We start from the raw sequence: 16,858 nt of genomic DNA, 5'->3' as shown, positions 1-16,858 counted from the left end.
AACAAACAAGCATACTAACAAACTCATAAAAAAAAAGTCAAGATTTGTGGTTACCAGAGGCAGGGGTGAGTTACAAGGAGGGAGAATTCATTGGATGAAGGTGGTCAAAAGGTACAAACTTTCAGATATAAGATAAATAAGTACTAGGGATGTAATGTACAACATTAATAAATATAATTATCAACATAATATAATTAATGCTGCTGTTACGTTATACATGAAAGTTGTTGAGGGAGTTAATCAGAGTTCTCACCTGTTTCTGTAATTTTGTATCTATATGAGATGATGGATGCTCACTAAACTTATTGTGGCCATCATTTCATGATGTGTGTAAGTCAAATTATTATGCTGTACACCTTAAACTTACAGAGTGCTGTATGTCAGTTATATCGCAATGAAACTGGAAGAAAAAACCTTTTAAAAATAAAAATAAATATTTAAAACACAATATTAGTAAAATAGGTTCAGTTTACTCTAAGAATTACCAAACCCTGTGAGAACCAAGTTCCTAAAGAATCAATTGAAGATCAAATTTTGGACTTTCACATTTAACCCAAATTTGGAGTTCTATAACTAAGTCAGGTGAAGACCAACTAGCTATTTTAGTCTACATTTGGACTTCCACATTTTCATGAGGGCTGTCAGTTTGGAAGGCTGGTCTTCAGTTTAGGAAGCATAAAAACATGATTTTGTCACTTAGCTCAGAGATATTTTTCCTCTGAGGGATTTATTTATGCCACTAAACTCATGAGATGGATTCATAAATATGAATACCACCGTATTTACAGAGGGAAAAATATCTGTTGTAAAAGCTGGAAAACCTGTCTTTACTTATCAGAACATTCGGTCACATGGAAACCTAATTAGTAATCAGACAATTGCTTGGTGAACATGAAATTTTAGAGCAGAGGAGTATCTTTTCATCAGGATACAGGTATCCTGGTGAGTCATCACACTAGGTTTACAGCTGCCTTCTCCTGCATTGTCAGCCACGTAACGACGCCTGTGAGCACGTGTTCCCTGAGTGGGGCAGGTTCTGCTGCTCCCCTGTCTACGAGCTCCCTCCTCCTGGTATTTATTGTTATTTCACCTTCCTGTATCTCCACATACTTTTGTGGTGTGTTACAGTTTCAGTTACACAGATAATTTTTATAGCTTAAGATTTACCCATATAGTAAAGCTTAATGTCGTTAGTTAGTATAGTATCTCCAAATTTCACTTGAGAGGGATATTTTTAAGTGACATTTTCTTGAATGTAGTTAATCTTATGTTGTATATGGGGATTTTTGTTAGCTTTAGCTAGTGTTTTTGCCTTTGTTTTGTTTTTACTTTTTCCCTGACTAGGAAAGCAGTCTTACTTTGGGATCTAGAGTTATGTGTTCCCATAGTGGTTTGGTTGGTTTGATAGAAACAATAAAGATAATAAAATAATGACAATAAAAAAGAAAGATGCTGTTTTATATTTTCTTTTTGAAAAAATTGGAGTTTATATATTTCTCTTTGAAGTATTGGAGCATAGCATTAAGAGTATGTACTTGGTTTTATTTAAGTTTGTAATCATTTTAGGAATCACCTACCAGGCAAGAAAAGAGCTTCACAAAGCAGTAAGAAAAGTATTGGCAACATCAGCCAGGATGTTACGGGGCCCATTTGCTGGTAAGCATCACATATTTAACTTGGATAGTGATCTGAAAGACATTTGATGATCAACCTGAGATTTTTTTTTTTCCATTTCTTATACTAACATTTATTATAGCTGTGGAAAATTGAGTAAAAATATACTCTGGACATATTTAATTTTAGGGATTGATATCTTGGACAGTTTCTATCTTTGTGGATACACAAATGTTAGATAGTTGTAAATAAATATTGAGACTAAATATACCCTCTTGATGAATATTTCAAAATTTAAAATTTGTTAGAAAATCATTCCTGTGCTTTCTCATAATAAGAATACTGCATCACAAATGTAGATTTCATAATCAGGCAAATCTACATTGTGAGCAGGTTATAAAAGAGCTGATCTGATCTCTTTAAAAAGTTGGCATCATGAAAAAGAAAAGGTGGAAAAACTTTCTAGAATTAAAGTACTACAAAGACTTAATCAAGTCATGGCTTTAAAAAAGACAGCTCTAAAGATAACTTGGGGGACAATTGGAGAACATTGAATATGGAGTTAGATTGGATTTTGGATGATTTGGAAGTTTTTTTTTAGTATTGTTGGGTGTTATAATGGCTTTGTGATTATACAGAAGAAGTACAGGCTTTTTCTTAAGAGATGCATATTGAACTGTGAAAGGGTGAAATGTTATTGTTTCTGCAACTTTCATATAGCTTAGAAAAAAGTATACACGTAACTACATAGATGAAGCAAATGTAGCAAAATAATAACACTTTTTAATTTTAGTTGTGATAAGCATGTGAATTTTAATGTATTATTCTCATAATCTTTCTGTATGTTTGCTATTTCTCATGATAAAAAGTTCTTTGGGGAAAAGGAGCCAAAAAAAACCAAAAAAAGACTGCAGTGTGAAAGCAACATAATATATAAAACAAAAGCACACGCATAATATGCTTAATAAATAAGATAATATGACAGAAGTGAGAACAAATCTATTACTTATTATCAGCACGTAGAAATGGATTTAACTTTCCTAGGGTAGGTTTCAAATATTTATTACCATCTTAAATGTGAGGATGAAAATACTGTTTTAACTATTCACATTGTCTTTTTTCCTTTTCTTTTTGCAAAGACACTTTTAGCACAGTTGACGTAGAAGATCATGAGTGTGCTGTGTGGCTGCTCCTGAGGAAGAGCAGGTCCGAGGACAGAGCCGCGCGACTGCAGGCTGTGCAGGAGATGTCAGAGACCCACCACTGGCAAGGTAACAAGGCTGAGGCCCTCTGAACATAGTCCGCCTTTGCCTTCTGCTGTTAAAGAGAAGGGAAGGAGATATTAAGGAAGGAAAATAATTCAGGAAATATTAATATATGTAAAAAAATTTTCAAAACATTTAAAAGAAATGCCAGTGATAAAGTATTTCTTTTTTTTTTTTTTTTTTTTTTGGCCGGGGGTAGGTAATTAGGTTTAATTTTTGGAGGAGGTACTGGGGATTGAACCCAGGACCTCGTGCATGCTAACCATGCACTCAACCACTTGAGCTATACCTTCCCCTCTGCCAGTGATAAAGTATAAAACCTGCTGGCCTGGTATCCAGATATGTTTGGTTAAAAACACTCTTGAAACAAAACTAGATATGTTTGTATAACTTTCTGCCAGAATGAACTTTTACTTGATTAGAGAAACACTTTTTCTTTTAATTGAAGTATAGTCAGTTTACAATGTTGTGTCAATTTCTGGTGCACAGCATAATAATTCAGTCATACTTATGTATACACATATTTGTTTTCATAATCTTTTTCATTATAGATTACTATAAGATACTGAAAATAGTTCCCTGTGCTGTACAGTATAAGCTTGTTATTTGTGATTAAAGAAACTCTTGATTCTGATCATTATGGCCTAATGTTGTGTTTGCATTTTCTTTTGATTCCTGTTTAATGAAAAATATTTTATTTTCTGGCTGCACCAAAGTTATATTTGCTTTCACTTTTACAATCTATTTGGCACTAATACTAATAGTCAAATGTCTCTCATTTGTGTGTATATATTGTTTTTTAAGGAAGATTTAAAATATTTAATTGTATTTAAAATCACAAGTTGTACAGTAAAAGTACATGAGCAAGAGCTCAAATCTGCTCTGAGTACAGGGACTAAAGTACACTCTGTCAGTAGAGTCATCTTATAAAAATGGGTAAACAAATGAAAAAGAATAACGTTTTCAAAGAAAAGTTTAGTCTCAGAATAAGATCTCTGTCTCCATAGCAGTTAATTTGATTGATTGGTGGCTATAATTATAACTTACAATGTAAAAATAAGCCTACCTAATGTGAGTGGAGACTTAGAATAAAAATCTGTTTTAAAATCTGCCTTCCAGGACTGCATTTCAGACTTTCATTGTGTCATAAAAATCAAAGGTGGAGCCCTGGTACGTAGATTTTGAAAAAGTTCCCCACTTGACTCTTGAAGAACTCACCCAAGTTACAAAGTGCCATTATTAAAAATGTCTCCTTCAGTGGTTACAGTTTTGTTTTTGATACGTCTTAGTCCATTTGGGCTGCTGTAACAAGATACCTAGACATGGTTTATTTCTCACAGTTTCTGGAGGCTAGGAATCTCAGCAGGTTTGGTGTCTGGTGAGGACTTGCTTTCTGGTTCATAGATGGAGAGAGCTCTCTGGGGTCTTTTTAATAAGGGCACTAATTCCAATCATGAGGGCTCCACCATCTCAACCTAATCACCTCGCAGAGGCCCTGTCTCCATATAAATACCATGACATTGGGGATTAGATTTCAATACATAAATTTGGGAGGGACACAGTTTATAGCAATATATAAATCAGGAAGGCTAAAACAAGAGTACCACCATCTGGAACCTCAGATTATTCATGAACATCACTGAATGCCAAAGCACCATACTGTTACCAGGCGACAATAGATCTAAACACAACCTCAGGTTTTTTGAGTAGTGATCGAAACAGCTTTTGAATGCTGGAATTATTTTGTTTAAGGAGAAGAAATTAAATTGGTTCTGACCTATCAGTTCACATATTTGAGGTTTTTTTTTTTTCAAAAAGGTTAGATTGTGATATACCTAGCTAAATATATGTTGAGAATTTATAAGTTCAGTCATGGAAGTGTTGGATAGCTAACTTAATTGGTATTGTAAATGCAGTTGTAGTTATGAAAAAAATGGGAAATTCTGAATTACAAACTTGTAGTTTAAAAATTAAGTTGTTCATTTAATCTTTAAAACAACATAGTTAATTTGGGTACTAACAATATACTTTTACAATAGATTACCAGTATAGAATAATCGCTCAAGCCTGTGATCTGAGAACTCTTACTGGTTTGGCACGAAGCAAAGAGAGTGATCTTCGTTTTTTTCTCCGCCCGCCTCCTTTGCCATCTTTAAAAGAAGTAAGTAAAATAATCCAGTAAGTGAAAGTAGTTTAGTATATCATCTTCACTTTGGGTACAAAATAACCATTCAAAAAGCAGTTTGCTGGCTACTTTATACAAGCAGGTAAACTAGGGTGTCAACCTGAAACTGTAGTTTCCATTCTAAGGTTTCTTGATTCCACAGGAGGTGCTGTTTCTCTTATTTTCCCCTTTTGGGGGTTGAGAGTCTCTGTACACCAGAAAGTGGCTGCTTATTAGCATATCAGCATCCATAGATCAGTTTTTCACAACATCAACACTACTGACATTTTGAGCCCAATAATTCTTTGTTGTTGGAAGATGTTCTGTACACTGTAGGGTACTTAGCAGCATCCTTGGCATCTACTCCCTGGAAGCCGGTAGCACCCCCCAGTTGTAACAACCAAAATGTCTCCAGGTGTTGCAGGCTATTTCCTGGGGTTTGAAACAGTCCCTGGAGAACCACTACATATAGATATTGATGTATTACTATATATGGATGTAAATAATTAACCACTAATATAGACATTAGAGCATGTTTCTTGAGCAATTTTCCTAGACTTTTCTGGAAAATGAAAATCTGAAAACTTAAAATCTGTAAACTTGAAATCAGTTTTTGAAAAATAGAAAAACAAATATGCTAGATGTAAATTAGAAAATTAGATAAGAACAAGTCCTGGATATTGAAAAGCTAGCTTTCATTGGAAAGAGTATAATAATTCATTCTGAGTCAAGACGTGAAGTAGCCAGTAAGGTGAAAATTTAGAGCCATGCTTTGCAGTAGGACTTTCAGATTCAGGTAATAAACATGAAAAGTACAGAATTCAAAATTAAATGATTTTCTGTTTTTACCTGGGTGAGTGTTTTCAAGGCTAAAAGCACTGATTTATCTCTTGTTTTTTTGTTTTGTTTTGACTTTGATTCTTTGGATGCTTTTTGTTATACTCAGTTGTTGAGTTTGATTATGAAGGATTTCCTTTTATTTCAGGATTCTTCCATTGAAGAAGAGCTCAGACAGTTGCTGGCTTCTCTACCTCAAACAGAGCTTGATGAGTGTATCCAGTATTTTACATCTTTGGCTCTGAGTGAAAGCAGTCAGAGTCTAGCTGCTCAGAAGGTTAGCTCCTTTCTTCATTCAGTAAATATTTCTGAGGTCCCACTTTTCCAAGATATTGTGCCAGCACCTAGCACTTAGAACTTTAGAATAGTCATTCATCCAGAAACTGAATAAACATACTGTTTCCTGGTTGAATGCCACACACTGGGCTAGGTGTTTGGCATAATGGGGAGACGAGTGAATAAAAAAAGTCATGGAGTGTGTAGGAGAGGTACAGGTTACTTGGAGAGCCCACCTCTCTGTTTAAGAGGCCATTTTAGTAGTTTCCAGTCTTTTTTTTAACAAATGGTTGTTCAGCAATCATTTGTGGTTCTGTTGTGTCCATGAGAGGAGGCGAGCTCATGGTCCTACTACTCCACCATCTTGACTGGAACTCTAAGAGGTCATTGTGAAAAGGCTTCACAGGAAGTACTCTGAAGTTGCATTTTGAAGAATGAATAGATAGTAATTGACAAAGCTTTAAAATATTACCTCTATGCTGGTGATGCCTAAATTCAGTGTCTTAGAGCCCTGTGTTCTAACCTAGGCTCTAGATTTGAACATTCAGCCCCCTACTTGATGTCTCTACTTGGATATATCATAGGCATCCCAGACTTTACATGCCAAACCCACCCTCCCTCTGCAAAGCTCTTCCTCCTTTAGTCTTTCTCCTTTTAGCAGAGGGCAAAGCATCCACCTAGTTGCTTAAGCTAAAGCCTAGGAATTCTTGATTCCTTCCTTCCCTGTTCTCCTAATCAGGAGTTACTGTGAGCTGTCCCTTCAAATACAGCTTGAATCCATATGTCTTATCATCTTCACTGTAGCCACTTACTCCTGGCCACCATCATCTCTTTTTCACAGTATCCTCTTCTTTCATCTTGGCTTCTATTCTTTCTTTCCTTTTAAAATAATTTTAAATTCCCTTTCAGAGTCTTTTATTGACTTAGTTTACTGGGTTAATTCCTGACTCCCCCTTATGTTAGATTGTGGATTAACATGGGTTAGTCATTAAAAATTTTTTTTTTATTTTTAATTTATTTTTATTGAGTTATAGTCCGTTTACAATGTTGTGTCAATTTCTGGTGTACAACACAAGGGTTAGTCATTTTTACTGTGAGTTTAGTTTTAGCCAGATTGATTGTTTTCTTCGGGAGTTGCAAGCACCTCAGATTCTAAATTTATCTCTACAGAGCAGTTTTTATGTTTACTTCTTTTGGATACCCCAGGAGTTCACTGTTACAGGACTAGTTTTTGTATTAATTCCTTAGTTTGGAATTTCTGTCACACATTGGTAGTATAAATTCAGTTACACCTGTACATGGCATAGTTTTAGGATTGTCATTTATCTCTCAAAGCCTGAAGCAGAAATAGGCTTCTTGTTGCTTTCATGGGCTGGTGGGCAGAGTTTTTCTAAACTCTCTCATACAGAGGAGGCAGTCTTTCCAGGGTTCTGCCTTTATATAGGGATCTCAAATCTAGCTCCCACAGAATGTGAGACTCAAAACCATACCTCCTGCACTGAACAGGTATTAAAAATCCCATCCTGAGGTGCCTACAGAAATTTTACATCACCCATTGTGTGCTTACCATTTCTGCCGAATATTCTGTTTTCAGTTCTGGCACCCAGGGGATTCCCTTTACTTCTTATTATCTTTAGAGCTTGGCTTTGTTTTAACATTGCTTTTATTATATTTTATTAAACATGTACGTCATAGGAAGGGTTCACCATGTTGACTAAAGAAAAACACTCAACCTGAAAGTTGAGAGTTAAGTTTTATTTGGGAGACCTTACTAAGGACTATAGCCCAGGAGATAGCCTCTCAGATAGCTCTGGGGAACTACTCCAAAGAGGTAAGGGAGAAGCCAGGATATATGTGGTTTTTGCTGGGAAAAAAAACATGTAGTCGAACGTCAAAGATTACTGCTAATCAAAAAAAAAAAAAAAACAACTAGACATCTCGTTAATGATTTTAGTCCTTTTCTACATATGGGAAGATGCAAGAATCTGGGCTGATTGAAATTATTCCTTAAATATACATCTTAGCTATCTAGGGCCAGTATCCAGAGCATAGAATGTTTCCTGTTTTCCTCCATCCTGAATCCCCCCAGGGCTCACAGTGGGTGGAGGGTGCTATGGTGGCTGATGGCTTGATGGAGGGCAACATTTTTGTTTACTGGAATGACAGGCTACATTCTTTGTTTGCAACTAGAAGCCAAGTTTACCATCTTGCTGCATCCAGAAAGCTTCCTTACAATGGTCTCCGTCACTTCTGTGAGCTATAGGCATTGCATCAGCCTCCAAGCTCCAACTTCTCTCTCCAGTTCTATGTCCTCATGGCAGCTGGAGTGATTTTTTTAAGAAACATGAATTAGAGCTCGGTCATACTCCTGCTTAAAGCCCTCCAAATGGCTTCCTGTTTCACGTTAAATGAGCCCTTCACTTTTTGTGATCCCAGCATGTCCTGGCCCTTGTGTACAGAGTGCCTGCCCCCAGAGATGGTGATGAGATTGACAGGAAGGCACCAGTAGCGCAGTTAGAGGGTATGAAGTGTATTTGGTGGCAAAAGGTCTGAAAACTGAAGGAGACCGTGCCATAGGTGAGGAGGGCACAGCAGGCCCCGGCTGTGGTGCAGACTCGTCAGAGTGCTCAGAGTGCTCCATGGGGAAGCCCACGCCTTTGGCGTAAGGCTGCCGTCAGACAGGAAGTCATCCCTTCCGATGGAGGTGTTTACGTTCTCTGCCCAAATCCCCTATTCCTACTGTTTCAGCCATGGCCTGTTCACTGCACCTAAATACCTGGAGTAAAACTAGCCATATACAGCAGAGGGCTTCTAAGTGAATTAAAGCACTGTCCTGGGCACAGCATCCTACACAGACTCCAACTCCGGCCCCCCGAGGGTGGTTACTGAATTCCATTATTCTTGTGGGATCATCTCAGCAGTACTTTTGTCTTCATAAAATATCTCTTACATCATTAGAGAAATCAGAACAAATTACAGTCACTATTACTATAGTAACTATATAACCTACTCAGTGAGGGGAAAGTATTTTATCTGTAAAACAAATCATAGTATTTATTCTATATTCTTTTACCAATTGAATAATTTATCTTTTTCTCACTTCCCTTTTTATGAGAAATTAGGGACACATCAGTAGATACCACTTCTCTAGTGTGCTTTTTATAATTTCCCCTTTGGGCCATGTCTGGGAATGGCTCCAGTGAATTGTAATTATTGTTTTCCTTTTGATGCTCAGAGTGCCATTGCCTGGCTACTGGGGCCTGTTCTTTAGGCTGACCTCATTATCCTTTTTAGAATTCCATCCTCAAGGTGGCTGTGAGAGCACCTTTGTTTTCTGACAGTAGGATGTCCCTGGCTCTTCTTGATTCTTCCTGTCCTGCAACGGGAACCAGCTGCTCCTCCAAGGCATCCTCCTGACTTCTGTCTCCCACTGCTGTCACCACCCCCTTTCCTCATCCCCCTGCCAGAGCTCCTGGTACCTGGCCTGGCGTTCTTATTTTCTGCACAGAAGATTTTCTTCTGCTTATTACTATTCAGGTAACATCCCTCTCCCTTCTGTACTGTTCTATCACCTTCCACTGTGTTTCCTTATCTTTTGCTAAGTGAAGAGAGAGAGTGGTTTAATACACTGTGCCAGTTGTTTTCTAAGCACATCTTTAGTTAATTTAATAGTGAAATAAATATTTAATTTCAATTCTGAGGTCCCATCTCATCAGACCGGTAAGCAGCTCCATCTTAGTTATTCTTATTCCCCCACCCCCACCCCCACCCCAGTTTCGTCAGGCTCTGGATCTTTTTATATGCCAGGAAGTTGGGGATGAAGGAATAGGAGGGTCATCTGTCTGGTTTTTAGTGATCTGACCAGTTCATGACAAACCTGTCCAGTGATAGTCCCCACGCAGCCGTCAAGTGGAATATGCTGCTTCTGCACAGAACTGCTCACGTGCAGAGGTTCCTCTGGGCCTTAGCCTACAGCCTACAGCCACGTTTGGTTTTGGAACAGGGCTTCTTAACCTTTGTACATCATGGATCTCTTAGAGACTTGGTTAAGTCTATGAATTCGTTTGTAGATGCATAAAATACAGTACATACATGGGAAGCCAACTATATTGAGATTCTGTTATCAGAATTTACAAAGTGTAATATAATTAACATATGTACTTTAATTTCAAACTTAAAAAAGAATTACAACAATACATTTCACTGGGTTTGCCAGTTATTCATATTTTGTCCCTTTTGTTTTATCATTCCCTATTTACTCTTCCTCGTTCTATAGGTATATTTTTATATGTCTATTTATATACTGTTTCTACTTTGAACCATTTGAGAATTAGATGCAGTGTGGATTCTGTGTCACCAGGATGAGACTGTGCAGTTGGCATTCAGAGGAGCGATGAGCAGAATGTTATTTTCAGATAGCTGCGGCAGCTGCGATGTGGTAGGGAGATAGCCGTGTTTTCAGTTGTGGACAGAGTTGCACAGACTGCTCCCGTTACTGTGGCTTACTGTCCATGTCTGTAATTGAATACAATGAAAAATTTGTTAAAGGTTAAGAAAGGAAGGATGTAATTTTTTCCTATCCAAGTTTACATCCTCTCTGCCCTGAATTCTATCTGCCCCAGGCCCTTAAGGATGACCTGGGTTACAAACTCATGCTTTAGAATGAACATTGTTTATGCCCAGTTAGTTTGCACAAATCGCAGAGCTTTAAGGTTGTGACTTTTTATGAAGAAACACTAGAGATTAGCTCTCACATGTACTGATACAAAGGGACTGACAATGAGAAGCCTTAGTAAAACTCCCGTGCCCCCTGCTCCCCACCCGCCCTGGCAGTGGTCTGCCTTCCCTCCTTTTATACTTTTTGTTCCTCAGGAAAACTGGGTCAGTGAGAGCCTAAGGACGCAACCAGGGATGTAGAAGTTTGGACATTTTCAACTGTGATTTCTTTTTGATCTAATGTGGCAAACTGCCTAGAATCAAGAGAACAGTGGATATGGAGCATTGAAATGATTTCCCATCATAAAGCTTTTGTGGTCGTGGCTTAAGGACAATCCAGCTAAAATCTTGCATTTCTAGTATTACCATCTTCTGTAATTTCCCAGAGTCTCTCTGAAATCAGCTTAGCCATTAGGGCCTACTTGTGTTCCCTCTGCCTAGAATGCTCTGCCACCAGAATGTCACATGCCTGCCTCATTCTAGTCCTTCAGATCTCAGCTTGTCAACTCCTCAGAGAGACCTTCCTCTTTATCTCAAATGTTTATTGCCCATCATAGCATATATCCCATTCTGTAATTATTTTATGTATTTATTTGCTTGCTTATTTCTCTTTTTCTCTTCCTTTAATCTCTCCAGTGTCAAACACAGTACCTCAGACACAATATGCTCTCAATAGATATTTATTGAATAATGAATGGATGAATCATGACATTACTAAAAGAGCCAGCTGTGCACAATCTTATACATACTTAAATAACAACTGGCATATTTCTGTTATGAATCAAAGTATTTTTATATGACAGAGACAAAAATAGAGATAACTAAAGGTTATATTTAATTGGAAGGTAGATTATATGGTAAGAAAATATCCATTATGTATTAAATCATTTGGCTGTTATAAACCTTTTGAATGCATTTGAAAAATACCACATTAACTCATAGTAATGCTGTGTCTCAATTTGGGTATCCTAATAGGAAAATGATACATAAAATGCTTTGCTACACACCTATGATTAATATATAATATGGATATAAATTATTTAGTAACTGACTTGATTAGTTCACATTTCCTTTATGCTTTTATTATTGTTGCCTTTTAATTTTTATGCCTTACCCTTTATTATTGTTTTTAACATTGTCAGTCTTTCCACCTTTTCCTGTGGATTTCTTTGATCTTTAAGACATCGTTTTTCAGTTGTGCATATGGAATTTGATGTGTGACATTTCTTAAATCTTTACAAATGTATTTAATCTTACTATATCTTAATCCAGTGATAAAGAAGCAGGGCCCATGTGTATTTATTCTGTGTTAGGAGTTGGAAAATAATCCATATGACCACACCATGGGTTTATACCTTTTAGCCATTCCTTCTGCTTATGCTTGTTACTGCCGCACAGTTTGCCAGTTCATGAACAACTTACAAGCTTTGCCAGCAAGGATGGACTTGGAATTACATTCTTGTATCCCACTTAAAAAATGATCAAGAAAAACGAAAATCCTAGATCCTTTTTCTTTTCCTTCTCCCTGTTCTTTCCTTGGATCATTTAGACTGGAAAGAGGTCAGATGGTTTGACAGTGTGAGGGAAGGAGAGGGATTTGGGAGAGGTTGTGATGGTAAGTTTTTAAGAAAAATTTCCCACCCTCCAGAGCCCACCAGTCCACTCTCTACCCTTTTCTCTGCTAGAGGAGGCAGAGACTTTCAGTGAGTTAGTCCCTTCCCAGTCCTTCACTTGAATAGCGTGAATCTCTGAGATCCAGACGTGTTTAAATTCAGAAAAACAGATTACTACATCAGAGAGGACAGCATGAATAAGAATTAAAGAGTGGCCAAACATTTTGAACGTTACTAAGTTTACTGAACCATAGACCCTATAAATTAACTCAAAATGTAGAAACTTAATGGACTATATTTCCTACAGAAAACACATTTTTGAAAGACACTACCTTGTAGTTGTCTCTTTTGCCAGCAGGTAGTCTATATACACACAGTTATGCCACCTAGTTCAAATATAAAGTGCTTCAAAGAGGAGATACAGTAATAAATCTTCCCTCCATCTCCTCACCCCAACACACACATACGTAGTTATACATACTCTTTTACGCAAGTGGTTTATCCTGGAGACTGATATATATCAATACATGAGGAGACTCAAGATTTTTTTATACTCATATCATTCCATTGTATAATGGTATAATTTAACTCACCCCCTATTGAAGGGCATTAGGTAGCTTCAATTTTTTGTTCTTGCAAAGCTGCCGTGGACAAATTTGTACCTGTATCACTTTGCCAATGTGTGAGTGTCTCAGTAAGATAAATTGCTAAAAGACATGGGCACTTGTAATTTTGACAGCTGTCACTAAATTGTCCTCCACAGAAGTGGCCCTGTTGACATTACCAGCCGCAGGGTAATAAGAATGCCTGTTTCCCCACCTGTCTGATGGATGTAAGATGTCTTTTCTTAAGTGTAATCTCACATGCACGCCTCTCATCATGAGCAAGGTTGGGCATTGTTTGGTACGTTTTAGAGACATTATATTTCTTTTCCTAAGAACTTTCTGTTTATGACTATTGCTCATTTTCCATAGCTTTGTTGGTATTTTTCTCACTGATTTTTTAGGAAATTATTGCATGTTAGTGATCTGTGGTAAGAGTTGAAATTTTCTTTTCCCAGTTTATTCTTAAATATATTTTAATATCTATTAGGACTGGTCCCTACTACTCTTCTGTTTCAAAATTTTCCTAATTTCTTCTGTTTATTCTTCAGTATGAACTTGAATTTTAATTTAAGAAGAATTAAAAGCTCTCTGATCATTGCTATCATTGGCTTTATTTTAAATTTTTCCAATAATGCCTTTTCTGTTATTTTGATGGATAGATTTTAAGTAGACTCTACTGGCATAATCTGATACTAGAACATTCTTGATCAGCCCTGGGCTTTTCCTACTTGGTAAGATTTATGTGTTGGTCCTCATGCTTTCAGATAAGAGGACACAGAGGAAAGAATTGAGAAAGACTCAAAGATTGCTCTCTTCTAAGAATAATTCCATATGTTTTCTAGTCTAGTAAGCAACAGTTTGAATACTGAAAGTTCCCTCTAAGTTTCCAAAATATTTTGAGTCCTGCGTATTAGTTCTTTGTAATATTGTATATATTACAGAGATTTTTATTTTGGTCAAGCAAAATTTTCAGCAAAAATTTTAATTATCTCACTTTCAGGGTGGATTATGGTGTTTCGGAGGAAATGGGCTTCCTTATGCTGAAAGTTTTGGAGAAGTTCCTTCAGCTACAGTGGAAATGTTCTGTTTAGAAGCTTTAGTAAAACATTCTGAGGTAACTTACATTTTCAAAATTTGGTTTATTTTTTATGATGACACTGAAAAAGTTATATATGTTGGTTATTCAAGGGAAATAATTCTCATTTTCTATAAAAGGAAAAAAAAGCTTTTTTAAAAAAACTACTTTTTTTTCAATTGTTAGAATTGATAATCATTATTTAGCACTGGTATATGAATTTCACTTTTGCTAAGTAGTTCTAAAAAATGGATTTAATCTTCATTGCACATAAAGCAACTCATTGTCTAAATATGGCATTCACCTTTGAGTTATGCTGTGTTCTGTTACCTTTCTCAGATAATTTTTACAAGTAATGTTATCAGGGAGTTAATTTCCAGTAAAACACCTGAGAAAGATGTGTCAAGATAGAAAAAAAGTAAATATTAGAAAACATATTTACTTGACCATGGTCTTGAATTGTAACTTGAATTGTAACTATATATATATGTCAATGATTTAAAAATTTTTGGCATTAAGACAACTTTTCTGTCATATTCAGAGTTTGATTTTAAAAAGAAAAAAGCAACAAACTTTGTGGTGCTCAAACATCAGTTCATAAAAATCATCGAGGAAGCATGTTAAAAATGCACATTACTGCTCACCTCTAGCAAACTTAGTTTAGTAGGTGTGGGCCAGTATCCACGAATTTGCATTTGTAACAGGCATCCCTGGTGAAGCTGATGCAGGTGGTTCATCCCACATCGTTAGAAACACCATCCTGGAGGTTCCAAATGCTCCAGTTTAATTGGGAACCACAAGACAGGGCTCAGAAGCATGGTGCTCTCTGGTCATCTCAGCTCCCACTGGTGGAATTAGGAATCCAGCAGAAAGCAGAGTCATTACTGTTACAGTTCAAAAGGGCATGTGGGAAAATGAGCTTGATTTTTTTTTTGTGACTTACAGCTAGTTTCTGAAGCAATAGGTGCATCTGTAGTAGAACGTCCAGTACGTGGAATGTGATAGTTACCTTTCGGAAACTTCTCAACTTACTACATATCTCACTTGATATATGTCTAAAAGGCATACTTTTAAATGCATTTGAAATAAGATAAAATTTAATGAAAATTTAGAGAATGAAAATAATTGCATAAATATGACATGATGTCACGTAAATAATAAAACTAGTGCTGGGAAGAGTCAAGGTCATGCTGGTGTCTTGGTGGGCTGTAATGGCTTGTCGGTCAATTCTGTCACCTTATCTTTTTATATATATTTCCTTTGGCTTTCTTTTATCTCTTCTCCATTAAAAGTTCACATCCCCTTTTCTTTCTTTTTTATTTTCTCTTGATCTTTCTCTTTAAAAATTTTTTCTGACTCTTGAGTTTTAGGAGAGCCCCCATAGCTGTGGGCTTACGTGGGGTGGTGTGTAGGCCCACAGGTGTTGCTTTATCTGAAAGTTTTTGTACGCAGAAGCAAAACCTGCCACTTACACGGGATTATTTCCTGTGATCAGGCGACAGGTTTCTTAAGGGTAGAGAACCCTTTAAGGTAGTATCAAGCCAATCAAAATATCACTATAAGTTGAGACAATTCTGTAATAATGACATTGTGGTTACATCCAGCCAAGAGCTAAGCAGAATAACTTTAAGAATAAAAATTTTAGAAGTCCTGGTGGCCTTAATTTTTCAGTGATTTTAAAGCACTTCCCTCACAGATAGGGGCTTGCTTATTTGAGTGAGCTGAGAGTTTGGGGGTCTCTGGGTCTCTTCCTTGAGCAGGAGCCACCTGCTGCCCACCAGCATGCTGTGTCACCTGGTTAGTGAATTTGTGCAACATAAAGTGAGCTTTCGTTAATTTATTGTGCTAGATACCCACACACTGTGATAAAATTGAAGCAAATGGAGGCTTGCAACTACTTCAGAGGCTGTACCAACTTCACAAGGACTATCCTAAAGTACAGAGAAATATAATGCGTATCCTTGGAAATATGGCTTTGAATGAACATCTTCATTCTGCTATAGTTCACTCAGGTAACAACTTTACATACTGAGTATTTTGCATCCAGCCCTTTGTTCTCCCACCTCCACCCCTCATGGTACATTAATTTTTCAATAGGCTTAATAATTTACTTAGCATTAGTTTTGGGTCCTTAGAGCATGTCATTTTAATAGGGGCAAGAAAGTGCTTGAAACATGTGGATAATTCAGACCTACGATAATCCATGTATGGACAGTCACTGGAGAGCAGTTTGTTTGCCATGATGACCATCTAATTGTTCATATTATCTTTGACATGATCTAAGCCAAGACGTATAGTCAGACTAAAAACAGGTTCACTGTATATTTAGTGACTTTCCCCCTTGCAACTAATAATTCATCTGTGGGGAGATACTTTAGATGAAAATTCCTGTTTGATCCAGTCTTTATCATGATGGTTGCACAGTGATGATTTTCCAGCGGCAGCATGCCCTCCTCATGTACATTTTAGCATCTGGCATTTTACTGTAAGCAAGAGCCTTTCCTGCTTTCTCTGTCCCTCCTTTTTTTCATCTTCTCCTTCCTTTCCTTCTCCCTCCCTCCCTACCTGTATGGGCACATGGATTCTTTTTTAAAATGGTTTACAACTTATTACTGTACTTAATAATTTGATGCCAGATTGTCTCAGCTTTGGTAGTGGGAGGCTGGCAAACTGGCTCCTGTGTCCTTGTGATC

The 16,858-nt window shown here is 37.0% G+C and overlaps 1 protein-coding gene and 1 long non-coding RNA gene across 5 annotated transcripts in view; one reads left to right on the top strand and one right to left on the bottom strand.

Annotated features, from left to right (window-relative positions):
* SERAC1 (serine active site containing 1) overlaps positions 1-16,858 on the top strand; it is a 60,733-nt gene that overhangs the window by 26,044 nt on the left and 17,831 nt on the right. For all 4 annotated transcript variants that reach the window (XM_015246654.3, XM_072966117.1, XM_072966119.1 and 1 more), the window contains 6 exons: positions 1,567-1,656; positions 2,754-2,885; positions 4,919-5,040; positions 6,029-6,157; positions 14,091-14,204; positions 16,015-16,177. In XM_015246654.3, coding sequence (XP_015102140.1) covers positions 1,567-1,656; positions 2,754-2,885; positions 4,919-5,040; positions 6,029-6,157; positions 14,091-14,204; positions 16,015-16,177 — 750 coding nt within the window. The remainder of the gene's footprint in view (positions 1-1,566; positions 1,657-2,753; positions 2,886-4,918; positions 5,041-6,028; positions 6,158-14,090; positions 14,205-16,014; positions 16,178-16,858) is intronic.
* LOC140697780 (uncharacterized) lies at positions 2,660-4,285 on the bottom strand. Its single transcript, XR_012075106.1, has 2 exons — positions 4,098-4,285; positions 2,660-2,931 (listed from the first exon to the last, which is right to left on the bottom strand). It is a non-coding gene; the product is annotated as an uncharacterized lncRNA (long non-coding RNA).

The sequence above is a fragment of the Vicugna pacos genome, chromosome 8 (genome assembly GCF_048564905.1).
Source record: "Vicugna pacos chromosome 8, VicPac4, whole genome shotgun sequence".
Taxonomy (NCBI): Eukaryota; Metazoa; Chordata; class Mammalia; order Artiodactyla; family Camelidae; genus Vicugna; species Vicugna pacos.
The sequence above is the reverse complement of the archived record's forward strand: the minus strand, read 5'-3'. Positions and strand labels throughout refer to the sequence as shown.